Source organism: Callithrix jacchus, chromosome 6 (genome assembly GCF_049354715.1).
Source record: "Callithrix jacchus isolate 240 chromosome 6, calJac240_pri, whole genome shotgun sequence".
Taxonomy (NCBI): Eukaryota; Metazoa; Chordata; class Mammalia; order Primates; family Cebidae; genus Callithrix; species Callithrix jacchus.
In genome coordinates, this window is record NC_133507.1 from 75,692,871 (window position 1) to 75,712,631 (window position 19,761).

The following is a 19,761-nucleotide window of genomic DNA, read 5'->3' on the forward strand; positions in this document are numbered from 1 at the left end:
TTGAATTCAGAAAGTATCATCAAAAGAAAATGAAAAGGTTATATAAATGTCACTGCCTTGCTGTGAATATTACATGCTCTTGGTGAATTCAACTCTGAACATCTGGACTAGATTTCTACTGTAAAGAGAAATATATCTATGCATGAAATGGTGTTCCTAGCAATAGTTTTTTTTTTTTTCTTTTTTTACATAGAAGAGGCTTGAAAATGTGTGAAAAAGTTCTTCTAATCACACACTTACAAGTACAATACCCTCATTCTTCTTCTTATATAGCAATGCTGGATATTATTAAGAAACTCCATACTGCTCTTGCTGCTCCTTCTCTTCTTGGTACTTGTATATAAAAACGTTTTGACTGGGTGCCGTGGATCAAGCCTGTAATCCCAGCACTTTGGGAGGCTGGTGAATGCTGATCACTAGCAGTCAGGAGTTCATTACCAGCCTGGCCAACATGGTGAAACCCTGTCTCTACTAAAAAATACAAAAATTAGCTGGGCATGGTGGCAGGTGCCTGTAATCCCAGCTACTGGGGAGGCTGAGGCAGGCTGATCATGAGGTCAGGAGTTTGAGACCATCCTGACCAACATGGTGAAACCCCATCTCCACTAAAAATACAAACCCCATCTCCACTAAAAAATTAGCTGGGCCTGGTGGCATATGCCTGTAATCCCAGCTACTCAGGAGGCGGAGGCAGGAGATTCACTTGAACCCAGGAGGTGGAAGTTGCAGTGAGCCAAGATTGCACCACTGCACTCCAGCCTGGGCTCAGTAACAGAGCAAGACTCCATCTCAGAAGAAAAATCATTTCATGCATCCAACCCAGTGATCTTTCTCTTTCAGAAGCCCTCTCTCTGGTGAGAGAGAGGGCTGTCTTCCTTTCTCTTTCTTCTGCCTAGTGAACCTCTGCTCCTAAACTCCTCCTGTGTGTCCCTGTCCTAAATTTTCTTGGCAAGAGAGGATGAACCCCTGGTATTTACTCCAGACAATGTAGCCACTTTATCATCAATCTGATTGTGGTATAAATAACAGATAAAGAAGGAACCCGAAAGTACATTTATTTGCATTAACTTGAAATGGTCCTTCAAAGACATCTTTTGTGGAGGAGAATCTGCATCTGGACCTTTCCCCTTCCACGCCATTCCAAAACTGAGGAGATCAACTGAGAGTTTAGTACCTTTTAAAGGTTTGAATAAGAAACCCTTGCCAACTATTTACTCTAAGGTGACCACCTATGATACTTCATCTACTAGTAAGAACCTTGGTCTCCACAACCTCCTATCTTAACCCAGTCAATCTTTCCCATTGGTTCTGGGCCTTTAGATAATAACTTGACCAAACAAATATACCCCTCACATGTGTTCACTGATGTGTCTTATGTCTCCCTAAAATGTGTAACATTAACCTATAACCAAACCATCTTGGTCACGTGTTCCCTGGAACTCTAGAGGATGTGCCTTGAGGCAAGTTCATTCAAATTTGGTTCAGAATAAAGCTCTAAATATTTTACAGTTTGACTCTTTTCACTGACACTTAAATATGCCTTTAAAAATCAGAGCATGCCAATTAAAATCTAGATAGGCTTTTCTAAGCCAGCTAATTACAGAAAGAGGATGTAGGCCTGGACTTTTGTTATTGTCCTTATGGGTTACATAATAATGACAATAATGTCACTGATGACCATGAGGCCTATACAAAAACTGAATCTTTTTGTATCCTTACTTTTCTCCCTTTTCAAATGCTTTGGCTTTTTTTTTTTTTTAATAAGTAATGTAGCTATTGCAGAAATCTAGAAAATCATAAAGAATCTACTAACAATCCCATTACCCAGTAATAGGATTTTCTCATCTTTTTCCTTTTAATGACTTTTGTGAAAAGTAAAAAGTTTCTCTTCAAACTTTGACTTTTTGATAAAGAGTAAATAAATGTTAGAAATAATGGTTTATTTTAAAAACAAATTTCCTTTAAGCTTCTTTGCTTTTGCTAATAACTCTTTGTTAAGCCCTATGTAGCTGTTAAAGATTGTACACATTCTATTTCCTTGTACCTTAACCAAGTTATTTGTTCTATCCTACAGCTGCTCAGACATGTCTGAACATGCCCACGCATTTCCTGGCCTACTGCCTATGCCTCTTCCTTATTTGGAAACGTTATTATCTTCCTAGTTTCCCATAAACAAACCCCTTCCTTTCTTCGTTCTCCATGACACAAGTTTGCCTATTTAAGAATGTTTTAAGTTTTTAGCCAATGGGGATCAGTCTAGATTGTATTGTCCAGCTCCAGCCAATGGAGATAGGACACAGCAGTAAGGACCCAATGTGTCAGAGATTAAAAACCTCTGCATTTCTTTGTTCGTGGTGCTTTTGTAACAATCAGCTTCTGGGAAGCATCATTTCTGCAGAAAGTAAAATTGCCTTGCTGAGAAAATTCTTTGACTTTGCTCCAGTTCTTCTTTCTGGCACCAAGGAACAAGCATTTGCTTCTAACTCTTTTAATTTTAAAAATAAATAAACTATGAATATTGAGAGAATTTAGAAAATATATGTAAAAAATTAAATTACTCATAATCCTACCACCCACTGATAGCCTATATTTACTTCTACCTCAATATATATACTTCTCTGTAACTAAAGTATGAAGATTTTAGTCTTATATTATTATTTTCCACATATATTTATTGATGGATAATTTACTATGTTATTCTTTAGAAATATAAATTTGAATATCTGCATAATTTTCCATCTTGTTTCCATATGAAGTCATTTAACCTTCCCCTACTATTTATTAAAATATTCTTAATTTGAGTTAATAAATATGAGTTAAGTTAGATCTCTCTGTACTGCTTGTTCCATTTTTCTAGCATAATACTTGGGTTGAGAAAAAAGATAATATTTAGGGATTTGAAGTATAGTTCTTATTTTACATCAAAAATAAGATACTTCATAGTACAGCTTTCTCATATACAATTTTCTACAATATTATAGAAATAAATAAAATTTAAATAGTAGAATAACAGAAATAATGAAACACATATTCAGTATGTTTCAACATTATTTTCTCCTGTAGAGAAATTAAAAATGTCAGAATTCTGTACCTGGGGATATGATGTAGAAGAAATCTTTAAATTCATCCATCCAAACTTCTGCCAATCTCCTGTTGTTCTTGTTGATGACATGACCAGTGCCACCAGGAAAAGTGTATGGAGTTGCCTTCCGAAAAACATGACCAACATGGGAACAAGTAACAATCTCCAAGGAGCCTCCACATTGCCAAATCTGAGAAAAGGAATAATCATTGTAAATAATGCAATTAATGTTGTATGAGAATAAGCCACTGAAGCTTAGGCCAAATCTTCAGATCTTAAATGTTTCAAGCAAAATGCTGATGCAAAATTTGCTAATTTGAAAGATCTTGATATATTTAAATACCTGTAGCATTGGAATTATGTAGGTAATGTAGGTAAGATATAATTAATTTGTGTCTCTTTATTAGAGTACCTAATTTCTAGTTTTTAATAGTCAACCCAATTGCTAGTTAGTAGATTTGGTATGGAAATCTGCTATTAATAAATTTGTACATGTCAGATGCTGTGGTCAAAACAAATTTGATCTGAAGAAAAATCAATTATTCTTCACCCATCTGGAATTATAAATGACCATTCATTCTAAGCTGTTCATATGCCTCACATCTTAAGCCTTTGGACTTTTATTATTATGTGCTAGGATGCCTTTATAGGTGCTCATTGTCCACATAACCTTCTAAACTCATCTCCACTAAGATCATTTCTTCTAGAAAGCTCTGGGGGAGATTTAGTAATGTGTACATTTTGTATTTTAAGTATGCTTTTATTGAAGAACTGACTGTAATTATTCACTTTCTTATCACTCCTTTAAACTATAAATTCTTAGAAAATATTCCATATATTTCTTAGTATCCTAGATTCACTGCATATTTAAGGCTAAGTATTAATGTAAAATATCCGTAAGATATTTATTTCTGGCCGGGCACAGTGGCTCACGCCTGTAATCCCAGCACTTTGGGAGGCTGAGGCGGGTGGATCATGAGGCCAAGAGATTGAGACAATCCTGGCCAACATGGTGAAACCCTGTCTCTACTAAAAAATACAAAAATTAGCTGGCTGTGGTGGCACGCACCTGTAGTCTCAGCTACTTGAGAGACTGAGGCAGGAGGATTGCTCAAACCCAGGAGGCAGAGGCTGCAGTGAGTCAAGGTCATGCCACTGCACTCCAGCCTGGTGCCTGGCAACAGAGCGAAAATCTTATCTCAAAAAAAAAAATACTTCTATGAAATTACATTTTATAGCCACAGCTTATGGTAATTGTTTATATATGTGTGTGTGTGTGTGTGTGTGTGTGTGTGTATACATTGCTATTCATACAATTTTATATATACATATATTACATATATGCTACAGATTTTCTTGTCACAATTAGAAGTCATAGTTAATGCTATACAAAATTTGGAAGATATGGTTTTATACTGAACTAACATTGTTTTCATTTGATATATCTAATTTAAGTAGAGTTACTATTTTTGAAAGAAAAAATATCTTGCTGGCCATTTCCAGCCAGGTGCAGTGGCTCACACCTGTAATCCCAGCACTTTGGGAGGCTGAGACATGAGGATCACCTGAGGTCAGGAGTTCAAGAGTAGCCTGGCAAACAGGGTGAAACCCCATCTCTACTAAAAATATAAAAATTAGCCAGATGTGGTGGCACATGCCTGTCGTCCCACCTACTTGAGAAGCTGAGGCATGAGAATTGCTTTAACCTGGGAGGCAGAGGTTGCAGTGAGCCAAAACTACACCATTGCATTCCAGCCTGAGTGACAAGAGTGAAACTGTCTCAAAAAAAAAAAAAAAGATAAAAATAACTTTCCACCTGACCCTTCAGGTAACATTCAGCTTAGAAGAGAGCTGCTGTTGGACTTGGGTAACAGTAAGAGACATTCACTTTTTTATCAGAAGATAAAAGATGATAAATAGTAAGTTATAATAATGGTTTATGTATTTCATATAAATCTATTCTTTCTTATTTTATAATTTTTTAAACAGTATTATGCTAGCAGAAAAATATGTCCAACAAACACTGAGATACAGATGAATATAAGAGAAGAATAGAAACCTTCATCCCCCTTAAACACAGGGAAGCTCATTCTTAAATAATCAAAGTATTTCATTGATTGATAACTTGCTCATCTTTCTAGCTTCATGAAATAAATGAACCTTCTTGTAATTACGCACATTTTTACATTCTTCCTTCCTGTTAAAATGGAGGCAGTTAATCTTTATCCCGTCGAAGACAAATCAATACTTCTTTTTCAGCCCCCATTATATCCCTTGCATCATTTTTAAGGATGCTACTAATTTAGTCATTCTCCTTGCTTTTCTCCTGAAATATTAATCATGTTTCTCATTACTAGATTATGTGTATCTTTGCATAATACCTTTTAAAGTCATCTATCTTTCAAATAGCTTAAAAATTTATAAAACAGAACAAAAAATCATCACTTGTTCAATATCTATATCCTAGATATCTGTTTCCTTTTACCATTAAATAATATAAAATACATATCATATATTTTACATAAAATATATTGTATATTTTTTATGGTGAAATTATGAAAAATTATTAAATTTTAGCATATTTCTTCCTAAACAACAGGTTAGGAAACAACAGTAAAAGCAGCAAGACCATTAAGATTCTGTTGAATAGACAGATGAGATGCTGGGGATTAAGACAAGGATGGTGGCAGTGGAAACAGAGAAATGTTTCCTGGTTCCTAAAAATCATGTATCATTAATATGGTAAAAATATATTTTAGTGATACATGTTCTTTCCCTTCCTCAATTTTCATTTGTTTGGATCTATTGTAAAAAATGATGTTTATTTCTGTAGCTACCCGCAATTCCTCTGGTCAAAATAACAAACATCTCTTGTTGCATTCATTATCTTATTTACTCTTTTCTTGGAGTCTCCTGATTTTTCTCTTCTTACACGTTTATCCATTATTACTTTAAACTTGTATTTAAACGTTGGTCTTCCTCTTTCTTTAAACATTTCATGAGTGGTATCATTTGTTCCTATTACTTTACATAGAACCTGCCTCCTGACAATCTCAACATTTACATCTCAACCCAAATCTCTTTTCTGAGATCCCGACTTGTGTATCCCACATCTACTTGATACCTCCTATTGTATGTCCCAGAAATATACAAACAGAAATGTTCAAACTGGGTTTGTTGATTCACCCCTGTTCTGTCAGCCAGGTCTTATTTTCTTCTGGTGTGTGTGTGTTTTTTACTTAATTGACAGTATATGGTACCACCATTCACTCAGATAGTCAAACAAATAAATACATAAGTAAAGCAAAATAAATAAATAAAACTAGAACATATCATTGATTTATTTATTTCATTACCTGCGCAGCCATAACAAAATCCTGGGAGGCTTAAACAACAGGAATCTATTTCTCACAGTTTCAAGAGGCTGGGAAGTTCAAGTTCTAGAGGCTGGGAAGTCACACGCCATATGTGAGGAGGGAATTAGGGCTTCAACACATGAATTTTGTGAGAACCATCCCTGTTTCCACTGCTACCATTCCTGTCCTAATCATCAGCATCTCGTCTATCAATTCAATAGACTCTTAATTGTTTTGCTGTTTTCACTGTTGTGTTCTACAATTTGTTTGTACAGAGAAATCAAAGTTGTCTTTTAAAAACTTAATTTTACTGCCCTGCTTAAATCCTTCAATGGTTTTTCATTGCACTGTGAATGTAAACAACATCCATTAGCAGGGCTTCTAAGACCATACCTGATTCTCCCTCTCTGTCAAAAAGCACTGATGATATTGGCCCTTTGCCACATTCTAGGATAACATACCAAATATCTTTTCATACACCAAATTCTCAAATCTCCTTCCTCTGTACCTGGAATACGATTCTGTCAGCCCTACACCTTCAGTGCCTTTTTCCCATACTTCTCATCTCAGCTGAAACATCACTTCATCAGAGAGTTCTTCTCCTATTGTTGTATTTAAAGTAGGCCCAACCTAGCTATTTTCTCTAAGAAAACCCTGTTTAGTTTCCTCTTTGCTTACCACAATCTGTAACTTGTTTATTTGTATTCCTCCTATACACTTTCTTTCCTCAATTGCATTGTAGAATCTAAAAAGGACAGTGGAGATGTCTGGTCATTTTTATAGCCCCAGAGCTAAGCCCAGTGCTATATACGTAGTAGATGTTTATATATGTTTTTTGAATGGACAGATGGACAATTCAAAATTAACTACCAAGGTTAACATGAAAAAAAAGACATTCCTGGTACAGTGATGAGATTTAAACAGACATATTTTTGTGCAACGTTAAATGGCATTTTTGTAGAAAATATCTTTAAAAGACTAGGTAAAGCAGTCAAGTCAAATGATACATAACTGCTGTTCCACATGCCTTGGGAACTAAGGAAGTTCTTTGGAGGTCACAGAATAATAAAGAAAAATTAGAAATGGTTGATGGTTCATGGCAAACAAGATTGCTCAATTATACAATCTTAATTTTTAATGTGCTATGAAAGCTATTTAGCCAAGCTCACATAAATCTCATGCTCTCTCTCTCAAAACATGGTTTCGTTTAGTACTCAAGCATTCATACTATGACTAGGACTTTGTAAAGAATGTGCCAGTTTCAGAGGAAATGACACATGACTTGTTATACATGAGAAGAAATTTAAGGTCTTCTTTTTATTGTGAGGAATGCAAAGCCTTGGTAGAGAGCCTTTTCCCTCCCTTTCTATGGAATACACATAAAGGAAGAGCTTCTTTCCTCCTTCACCCCAACAAGGGAGCTAACTGAATGAAGGAGAAACTGGCATTTCCCTCCCAGATGGATACTTCTACAGCAAATTAGCATGTTATCCTTGTGTTGCCTTTAGAACAGAGAAGAATGTGTTCAGAGAGTTACATGACCCTAGTAAAAAAGAGACCACTTCCAATCTAGTGAATTCTGAAGGTATAGTTGGGGTATATTGTACAGGGTTGTTCCAGCAGAATCGATAGGTACCAGTGATGCGGTGAACGTGGAAAGAAGTGGTCTTTAATAGCAACTGGACCAGACCATAGTCATTTCTGGGCTCTATAGAGCATGGAACATAGAAAAGAAAAAATGAGCCGTGGGATTATCAATATGGCAGATCAGCATGGAGGCACACTTTGAGAAAGGCAGTTAGGTGAAATAGGGACTAAGATCTCCTTCTCCAAAAGGCCCTTGGAAAAGAGAAGAAATAAAGGTGAAGCTGAACACGGTTTTAGGAAAACAGTAAGACTATGTATGGAAGATAATAACCTGGGTAAGGCCACCAATAGCAAGTAGAATCATATGGAGCCAATAATGGCAAGCCATCATCAAACTTATCATGAAAGACCTGCCATTTTTGTAGACTTCCTATTTGACCCTACCCACTGGGGAAAGCAACCCCCAAACCCCTGCTCTTCCTCATTCAAAGCTCCTCTTTCTTCATGGGCCTAGGGTAAACAGAGAATGTGAGCTCTGTAATGCCTACAAAAATCAAGGCTTTACAGTGGACACTAGAGTTTTCAATAACTGACTGGGAGCAGTTGCTCATGTCTGTAATCCTAGCACTTTGGGAGGCCAAGGTGGGCAGATCACCTGAGGTCAGGAGTTCAAAACTAGCCTGGCCAATAAGATGAAACCTTGTCTCTACTAAAAATACAAAAAAATTAGCCAGGCATAGTGGCAGGTGCCTGTAATCCCAGCTACTCAGGAGGCTGAGGGAGGAGAATTGCTTGAACCCACGAGGTGGAGGTTGCAGTAAGCCAAGGTGGCACCACTGCACTCCAGTCTGGGCAACACAGAAAGACTTAGACTCAAAAAAAATTTTTTTTTAATAACTAAAAGTGACCACAAAACTAAATAATCAGTGCTAAATGACATTAAGGATTGAAAATGATTATTCAGAGCATAAAAGCAACAATTGGGAAAAAATAACCATTTTAAATCTGTACTCCATTAAAGTCAGACTAAGCCCTGTTTAATATAAACTAGCAACTGACAGTTGTCCTCTGGATTCTCTATTTGCTTTTTACAAATATGGATTAGCATTGTGGTTGTGTGAGTTAGATGCCCAGGGCTTTTTTTTTCCACTCTGTCACTTCTTGGTCCTCCCATAGCTTTTGGGTTTATTGGTTCTATGCCAGTATCAGGGCTCTAAACATAATACTCCAAAATATGTCAAGACGGCAATTGAAAAAACTGCAGTAGCCAGGAGGCCACTCTGACCTTCTCCCACCTTTCTCCCCTGAAGTATAGCCATAATGAAATTCTCTGACTTACTTTGCCTTAAAGAAGATCGTACACTTGCAGGCCAAGAAGAATCTGAACAAACAGACCTTACTAAGAGCCCCACTACTTTAATTCCATTAGATCACAGATAATTTTTATACAATCATACTTCTATATGACTGTCCATTCTTCTTGGATCCTAAGAATGAAAGTATTCATTGAGTTGTGAAACAGATGCCTAAGGATAAAAATTCCTGGGTCTTTACGTCTTCATTTCTGAAGGCTCTCATTTGACATAAAACTTTAAATAAATTTGTCATAATTTCCTTTGGTGAATCTGTCTGCCTTTTGTTTAAGGGTGTCAGTCATAAACCTTGTGACAAGCAGGGAAAAGATATTGTTTTGATTTTCCCTACATCCTGAATGTGCACACTGAACAGGAAATGAAATCTGGTTCGAAATATTTTAAAGGGTTCCAATGGTCTCATTCCTTTCCATCTTAATTGGCAAAGATAAGAATATATGAAAGTGCTGATTTTGTTATCCTCCTGACAAGTAATGACATTTTGTATGTACATATGCAGATATAATACTGCAATGGTTGATTATTTTTTTAATGGTTGATATTCATAAGACAAGGAAAACCTGTCTGACTTTGATTCTCACAGATAAAGGCATTTCTTAAATATATTGAGGATAAATACAAAGGAGTGATGGCAACTGTTCCAGAACTCAGTGAATACTGGCTCATGTTTTGCCTGTGTGCCATAGGCTACTGACTCTTGGAATAATGTGAGTGCTTCTCCCATCAGCCATCTGTGCTCACCGACTGTGTAGATAAATGCTAATAATGCATTTCCTAGGTAAATCCTCTCCTCAAAATTTGCACAAAAATAAAAAGATGAAGGTTAAAATGCATAGCACTATGCATTAATTAGGCGAATACTCTTACTAAGTTAACATAAGAATAAAACATTTAATTTACGAAATATTGACCAGATAAATGCCATATATTTAGACTCCTGGGTAATGTGAAAAAATTAAATGTTAAAGCAGAAAGAGCTTAAACTGAGTGGAGTCCACAATGACTACCTTGATTATTTTCTTTAGTGTGTACTCTCAATATTTTAAAAGGACGTGAGAAAAGAAAGAAGAAACATTATGACCCAGTCATTAAGAACTTGGGTTATGAAATAAGGAAACATAATATTTCTACTGGCTCTTTCATGTACTATGTATACTTGTGAAAATTATTAAAAGTCTTCAAAGCCTTAACATTCCCAGTGGTAAGTGGGAATAATAATGACTACTTACAAGACCCTAATAAGACTGTATGTATAAAGAAACAAGGAACTATGCCTGGCACTTAATATGGGATGAAGTGAAATAATAATTAGATATTATTTAACTTTTATTGCCATTGTTTCTCAGGGAAATCAACATCTATACATTATTAGCTGATTCTTGTGTTTTAAAAAAAAAATTTTATTCAGGTCTTCAAAATTTTGTTTCTTTAAAATTATAGCATCAATATCCAGGGGTATGTACACTGTTTGGAGTCTAAAAGAATAGTCTATTAGCTTCTAATCAAAATACTGCATTTCATCCCTGAAATTGTTTTAGTATGTCTGAACAAACAGTATAAGCTGAATAAAACATGATGTCTTGTTCACATGAACAAGTGATATCTGAATTACTTTGTATCACTGAGTATATCTGATTAATTTGTAGGCTTTCAAAATATTAATATTTTATATTATATCTCTTTCAAGTAAATTTGACCATGTATACAATATAAACTATGCTATCATCCACAGGGAATTAAAACTTGTCTTTGTTCCCAGATATTTTTATAAATGTCTTCTGATGATGGAGAAGGTTCTTAATCAAAATGTAAAACACCCATTGCTCATTTGATTATCTACTTGATTTTCTTCCCCCACTAGGAGACAATTAACTAACATAGTTTATCCTTTTCATGGTTTTTGGCACCTACATCAGTGACATTTTAATTAAAGTTCATAAACGTCATGATCTCCACTTTGGTTGTTTCTAATTTTACAGCTCTTGTGTTAAATTCATGCAGCTGCTTGTGTTTATATTTATCTTTCCCCTAACCCATACACATACTACCTCTGGCACAAAGTCATTGTTTAATATAGCCTTAATGAAAACAAACAACAATAATATACAATGGAGACCATGTAGCACAATGATTATGAGTAGAGGCTATAGCTCCTGATATTATAGCCCAGCTCTGCAACTTACTAGCTGGGTGACCTCAATTATGTCACCTTTCTGTGATTTGGGTATAAGACAGTAAAATGAAACTAGAAGCATCTATCCCAGCAATCCTGCTAAAAGAACATTGTTGTGAGGATTAAGGCAATCTAGTTCACATAAAAATACTTAGCTTTGGAAAATGAATTGGAATGAAGTGAATGAGTGATTTATTGAGGAGTTATTCCAACAATCTAGAATAGAGATGATGACTTTGCCCATGCTGATGCCAATGTCATAGAGAGAATTTAATAACTTGACAAAATTTGGGATATTAAAATTAAAAAATAATATATGAGGGTATGTCAGCAACATGGTAAAAGAGCAGTCTCTGGGCTACCCCTCATCCCACAGACACATCTAGTATACACCTACACATGAGTCAGTGCTCTCCAAGAGAAAGCCAAAATATAGATGAAAGACCCCTAGAAGTCAGACTACTGAGAAATAATCACATCAAAATAGATAACGAAAGCAGAAATACACTCATACTCTAGCTCCACCATGAGCACAGAGCATTAGAAATGAGAAGAAGAATCCCAACTCCTAGCTTCTTCCTGAGGGGTTGAGGGGCTTGTACCACGTATAAAGTGTCAACTTTTGCAGTTTCTATGGAGGGCCTGGCTCTTCAATCACCATGCTTGATGAACCACAGGGAGAGGGCATCAGAAGATTTCTCTCAAGCACAAATGAAAAAAAAAAAATGGTTCCTACTATATGAGCCCTCCTAGCAACTGTAGCACTCAGGATTGGCACAGCTTCTAAATTCCCCCAAATTTGGTCTCAGGCTTTCCTATCAGGCTTCCGTGGTTCTGGCTTTTTTTTTTTTTTTTTTTTTTTTTGGTAGAATCTCTATCTGTTGCCCAGGCTGGAGTGCAGTGGTGTGATCTTGGCTTAATGCAACCTCCACCTCCCAGGTTCAAGCAATTCTCCTGCCTTAGCCTCCTGGGTAGCTGAGACTACAGGCACACCACCACGCCTGGCTTTTTTTTTTAAAGTAGAGATGGGGTTTCACCATTTTGGTCAGGCTGGTCTTGAACTCCTGACTTAGTCCTCCACCTGCCTCGGCCCTCTAAAGTGCGGGGAATACAGGCTTGAGCCATCATGGCCGGCCAGTTCTGGCCTTTTAACAAACCAGTATCTGGGAACCTACAGTGCAAATAAAGAATAAACCTCCTCCAGCTTAAACAGAAAGGAAGGCTTGTCCTTTCTGTTTATGTACCTTCTGTTATGTACCTTTGTCTATGTACCTTCTTCTCTGGCTTACTCCTAAGATAAATTCCTGCAATCTCAGTCTACCCCTGCAAGAGAGGTTATAAAAGTTCTGCTTGCTTTAATAGGAGAGTGGGCATTCTCCTTGCCTCCTTCCTTGGCTTTTTTTTTTTTTTTTTGAGATAAATTTCTGCAGTCTCTCATTAGAGAGAAACTGGGGACCTCTTCATTTCTGATTGGAAAAGTGGGTATTCTTTGCACCTTCTTCCCTGCTTTGTTTCAGTAATAATTCTGGACATTTTTCCCCTGCTAGAAGGGTGTGAGGATTCCACTTGTTTGAACAGGAGAATGGGCTCTCCCTGCATATTTTTCCCTAGCATGCCCCAGCAGTAAATCCAGATATGTAGACTCTCACGGGAGTAGTTTGTGCATGCTTTGAGTGCCCCAACTTTTATAGCCTTTCCCCAAGGGACTGGCTCCTAAATCACCTAGCTATGGGAGTTGACAGTGCATTCTTGAGTCTGCTAGACAACAGGGAACAAGAAAATGAGGTTTAAACTTGAAAATGTTCAGCATCTGTCTCACCAGGCTCAAAGTGAGCATTGTGATTATGAGCAGAGGCAGCTGTTTCAGACTGTCTCCTTGGTGAAAAACAGAATAGTTTGGCTCTCGGCTTCTCTGCAAGAAAAGAAGGAACTGGAATACACGTCTACCACCCTAGCCTCTCTAGCTGAATCTCAGGAGACTGGCATCTATTCCAACTCTCTCAAGGCAATAGCATGACTTGGCAATAACTAATTTCATGGCTATGTCTTTGCCCAAATCTCATTTTGAATTATAACTCCAATGAGTTCCATGTGTCATGGGAGGAACCTAGTGGGAGGTAACTGAATCATGGAGGTGAGTTTTTCCCATGCTGTTCTCTTGATAGTGAATAAATCTTGTGAGATCTGATGATTTTATAAAGGGGAGTCTTCCTAATCAAGCTCTTGTCTACTACTGTGTAAGACATGCCTTTGTTCCTACTTTGCCTTCTGCCATTTTGTGAGACCTCCCCAGCCACGTGGAATTGTGAGTCAATTAAACCCCCATGTGGAAATGTGAGTCAGTTAAACCCTCCTCCCCTTTTTGTAAAATCACCTAGTCTTGGATGTTTCTTTATTAGCAGCATGAAAATAGGCTAATACAGTAAACTGGTACCATCACAAGCCTGGAGACTTAGGATAAAAAATTTTTTCATGAGCTGCTCCAGGGCCTTGTTGCTTTGTGCAGTCTTGAGACTTGGTTCTCTGCATCCCAGCCATGGCTTAAAGGGGCCAACGTACAGCTCAGGCTGTTGCTTTAGAGGGTGCAAGCCCCAAGCTTTGGTGGCTTACATGGTATTGGGCCTGCAGGTGCACAGAAGTCAAGAATTGAGATTCAGGAATATTTGCTTAGGTTTCAGAAGATGTGGAAATGCCTAGATATCCAGGCAGAGGTATGCTGCATGAGCAGAGTGGTCATGCAGAACCTCTTGCTAGGGCAGTGTAGAAGAGAAATGTGGGGTGCAAGTCCCCACACAGAACCCCCCCACTGGCATTGTCTAGTGGATATGTGAGACGAGGGCCACTGTCCTCCAGACCCCAGAATGGTAGATCCACCAGCAGCTTGTACTGTGTCCTGTAAAAGCCATAGACACTCAATGACAAACCATGAAAGCAGCAGGGACTGGGGCTGTACCCTGTACCCTGCAAAACCACAATGGTGGAGTTGCCTAAGGCTATGGGAACCCACCTATTGCATCATTGTGACCTGGATGTGAGACACGTACTCAAAGGAGATCATTTTAGGGCTTTAAGATTTGACTGCCCCACTGGATCTCGGACTTGCTTGAAGCCTATGGTCCTCTTCACTTGGGCTAATTTATCCTATTTGGAACAGCTGTATTTTCCGAATGACTATACCCCATTGTATCTAGGAAGCAACTAATTTCTTTTGATTTTACAGGCTCATAGGCCCAAAGGATTCACCTTGTCTCAGATGTAACTTTGGACTGTGGCCTTTTGAGTTAATGGTGAAATGAGCTAAGATTTTGGGGGACTGTTGGGAAGGCATGATTAGTTTTGAAATGTAAGAACATAAGACTTGGGAGGGGCCAGGGGTAGAAAAATATAGTTTGGCTCTGTCTTTACCCAAATCTCATCTAGAATTGTAGCTTCCATGATTCCCATATGTTGTGGGAAGGACCTGGTGGGAGGTGTTTGAACCGTGGGGGTGGTTACCCCCATGCTGCTGTTCTTGTGATAGTGAATAAGTCTCATAAGATCTGATGGTTTTATAAAGGAGTATTCTCCTACACAAACTCTCCTGCCTGCCTCCATGTAAGATTTCACTTTCCTCCTCTTTTGACTTCCATCATGATTGTGAGGCCTCTCCAGTCATGTGGAACTGTGAGTCAATTAAATCTCTTTCCTGTATAAATTACCCAGTCTTGGGTATGTCTTTACTATCAGCATGAGAAAAGACTAATACATGGACCAATAAAAGCAAAGCAGATTGTACAAACAGTGTTTTGAGGCATCTAGAATCTCCAGCCTTTGGAGATAGGGAGGAGATGCTGATAGGAAGGAATATCTCCAACATAAGGCCAGTCTAGCAAGACTAGGAGAGGTAGTTCTTTAATGTACTGAATTCCACATAGAGAGTCAAGGAAAATGAAGAAATATGCTTCAAATAAAAGATAAATCTCTAGTAGCCAACCCTATTGAAATGGAGACACACAATTTACTCAATAGGCAGTTCAAATGAACAGTCATAAAGATACTAACTGAGGTATGAAGCACAATGCGTGAACAAACTGAACTTTAAAACAGGGATAGGAAATATTAGAAACCACCAAACAGAAATCACTGAGTTGAAGAATATCATAATGTCAATTCAAAAGAGGGGTTCAGCCGGGTGCAGTGGCTCAAGCCTGTAATCCCAGCACTTTGGGAGGCTGAGGCGGGTGGATCACGAGGTCAACAGATCGAGACTATCCTGGTCAACATGGTGAAACCCCGTCTCTACTAAAAATACAAAAAATTAGCTGGGCATGGTGGCACATGCCTGTAATCCCAGCTACTCAGGAGGCTGAGGCAGGAGAATTGCCTGAACCCAGGAGGCGGAGGTTGCAGTGAGTTGAGATCATGCCATTGCACTCAAGCCTGGGTAACAAGAGTGAAACTCTGTCTCAAAGAAAAAAAAAAAGAGGGATTCAATAGCTAGGTAGAACAAGCAGAAGAAGGATTGATAAACTTGAAAACAGATCATTGTAAATCATCCAATCTGTGGTGGGGAGAAAAAGGAAGGCAGTGTTAAGAGTCACTGGGCTGTGATCCAGCTGGCTGTCAGAGGTGAAGGCAATGAGGTGGGCCCTCACTGGGGCAGCTGATATTCTGATAGTATGAGAGCCAGTATGGAATGTCTCACAGCTTCCAGGCTTTGCAGTTCAATCAGGCTGTACCTTCTCTGTGGCCAGTGAGTTGGTGATCAGCTCTGCTGCCTTGGAGTTGCCTTTGGCAGAGATGATGGCTGCCTTTTTCTGATGTTGTCTATTCCACCATAAATCTGGCCCTATCTACTTCCTGTTGAGCTACCCGTTTGGCTTCCATGGCTTCTGCAAACTCCTTCCCAAAGGTCAGATGTGTCAAGGACATGTTGTCCAGGATGAGCTCAAAGGTGGCTGCTCGCTCTGTAAGGTCATTACGCATCTGCCTGGAGACCAGCTCTCTTTGGGTTATCAGCTCTCCTGCATCAAAGTGAGCCACCACTGACTTGAGGGTCTTGGTAGTTATACACAGCAGCACACAGTCATCGTAGTTCTCTCCAATGCTGGTGAAGATGTGAATGAACTGACTAGCAAGAGGCCAGAAGAGAGTACAAAGTGTGATACTGACATTCTGCAAATCTTTGTCACCGGTGATGACTGGCACATTACATGGTGAAGAACATCAGTTAAAGAAAATTGGTTTCTGTACCCATGGGATGAGAAAGTGAGTACCTTCCCCTACCAAAATGTCCTGACCTCCACAGAGTCAGTCAAAGCTGGCAGCTCTGTGCCCCACATGCCCCACATTGTATAAGGCAGAGTTCACCATGCCTCCTACAATAGCTAAGGCCAGGCCAAACTTGCTAATGGACTCAAACATGCTGGCAGCCATATTTCTTCTGCTGGACCCTCTCACACCTGCTTCCACTCTGACCGTATTTTTATACATTTTTGTTTCTGCTTAGTGGTATCTTTTCCTTCAGGTTGAAAAACTGCTTTTAGTATTTCTTGTAAGGCATGTCTAACAAAATGAAGAACCAAAGCATATGATCATCTGAGTAGAAGCAGAAAAAAACATTTGATAAAATTCAATATCCCTTTATGTTAACACCTCTCAAAACACTAGGTATACAGTACATGTACCTCAACACAATAAAAGCCGTGTATGATAAGGCCACAGCTAACATCAGACTCAACAGTGAAATGCTGAAAACTTGTACTGTAAGGTCAACAACAGGAATGCCCAATCTTGCCACTTCTATTTAACATAGTACTTGAAGTCCTAGCCAGAGCATTTAGGTAAGAATAAACTAATGGCATTCATATATCAAAGGAAGAAATAAAATTATCTCTGTTTGCTGATGACATGATCTTCTATGTAGAAAACCCTAAAAGCTATACCAAAAAATCTGTTGGAACTGATAAAAAAATTGTAGGTTACAAAATCAAGATATAAAAATCACTAGTATTTCTATACACTAATAATGAGCTATCTTGAAATGAAAAATAACAATTCTGTTTACAATAACATAAACACTTAGGAGTACATTTAGCCACAGAGGTAAAGGATGTGTTTTTTGAAAATTATAAAAAACTGAATTAAAAAATTGAAGACATAGATAAAAATATATCCCATCTTCAAGTAATATTGGTAGAATGTTCATACTACTTAAAGTAACCTACAGATTCAATACAAAATGTATCAAAATTCCAGTGTTATTTTCACAGAAATATAACAAATAATCCTTAACTTCATGTGGAAGCAGAAAAGACTCTGAATACCCAAAGCAATTTTGAACAAAAAGAGCAAAGCTGGAGCATCACATTTCCTGATTTCAAAATACGCTATAAAGCTATTATTGTCAAAAAAGCATAAAACTGGCATAAAAACAGACACACAGACCAGTGGGACAGAATCAAAAACCCAAAAATAAACCCAAGTATTTATTAATTGATTTTCAGCAGGACACATAATTAAGGAAAGAGAGTGTCTTTAATATGTGGTATTGGGAAAACTGAATATTCACATGCAGAAGAATGAAACTGGACTATTTCACACCATATACAAACATCAAGTCAAATCGGATAAAATATAGACTTAAATATAAGACCTGAAACTGTAAAGCTACTCAAAGAAAACATGGAGAAAAACTCCATGGTATTAGTCTGGGCAATGATATCTTGGCTAGGACTCCAAAAGTATAGGCAACAAAAGCAAAAAGAGACAAATTAAATTCCATCAAACTAAAAAGCTCTTGCATAACAAAGGAAACAGAGTAAGGAGACAACTCAGGAATTGGTGGAAAATATATGCAAACCATATATCTGATAAAGAGCAAGTATAAAAAATATTTAAGGAATTCAAACAACTTAATAGCAAAAATACGAATAACCCAATTTAAAAATAGGGAAGTGATCTAACAGATGATTCTCAAAAAAGAGATAGGAATCTCTAACATATATGAAAAAATGTGCAACATCACTAATCATTAAGGACATGGAAATTAAAACATGAGATATCACCTCATACCTATAAGAATAGCTATTATAAAAACATTAATAATAAGTGTAATATTTCAGTTATTCTCCAAATCCTCATTCTCCACATAAGGATGTGGAGAAAAGGGAACCCTTGTACACTTTCAATGGAAATGTAAATTTGTACAGCTATTTTGGGAGATAGTTTGACAGTTCCTCAATAAGCTAAAACTGGAATTACCATATGATCCAGCAATCTCACTTCTGGGTATATATTCAAAGGAATTGAAATTAGTATATGAAGCAGACATCTGCATTCTCATGTGGATTTCAGTATTACTCAGAATAGCTAAGATATGGATGCAACCAAAGTACCCATCAATGGCTGGATGGATTAAAAATGTGATACATATATGTACAGTGGCATGCTATACAGACAAAGGAGGTGAATTATTTGTGATGATATAAATGGAACTGGAGGACATTGTGCTAAATGAAGTAAGCCAGGCACAGAAAGATCAATACTTTATAATGTCACTTATATGGGGAATCTAAAATAATCTCATAAAAAAAGAAAGCAGATTACCAGAGATTGGGGGATCAGCGAGTGATGGGGTAAGATGTTGATCAAAGGATAAACAAATTTCACTTAGACTGGAAGAATAAGTTTTAGTGATCTGTTGCACTGCAAGGTGACCAGAGTTGATGATGTATTGTTTATTTCAAAATTGCTTAAATAGTATAATTTTAACATCTCACTATACATATAAAAATAAGTTGGGGGGCGATGAATGTGTTAATTGATGTGATTGGCTCCTTCTATAATGTATACATAGATCTAACAACACAATGTACCTTACAAATATACACAGTTGTGTTAATTACAAATAAATATAAAAAAGAATTAATATATGTACTTTCTCTTACCTATGATGTCCTCCCTTCACGGCCCACATTTGTTTTCTTCCTATAAATGGTTTTTGACTATGATAGTTTTCATTGATCTCAAATTTTCACTGATTTATAGAACTATGTGCCTCTACACCACCCCACTGAGTTCTCAGTTCTATAGTCTGTCATCCAGATAAATGTTCATGTATATGTATATATTCACATACACATACATAGAGGTCTGTGTGTGTTTGTTTTACATATATTAGCTTTATAGTCCCACTCACATTATCTCTAA

General features: G+C 37.5%; 1 protein-coding gene and 1 pseudogene across 32 annotated transcripts in view; both read right to left on the reverse strand.

Moving 5' to 3' along the window:
• The window catches only part of GALNT13 (polypeptide N-acetylgalactosaminyltransferase 13), a 690,911-nt gene that overhangs the window by 170,477 nt on the left and 500,673 nt on the right, over positions 1 to 19,761 (reverse strand). For all 32 annotated transcript variants that reach the window (XM_035304875.3, XM_078327740.1, XM_054257627.2 and 29 more), the window contains one exon: positions 3,092 to 3,272. In XM_035304875.3, the coding sequence (XP_035160766.1) occupies positions 3,092 to 3,272 (181 nt within the window). The remainder of the gene's footprint in view (positions 1 to 3,091; positions 3,273 to 19,761) is intronic.
• On the reverse strand, positions 11,159 to 17,539 carry LOC128932378 (prohibitin 1 pseudogene; annotated as a pseudogene).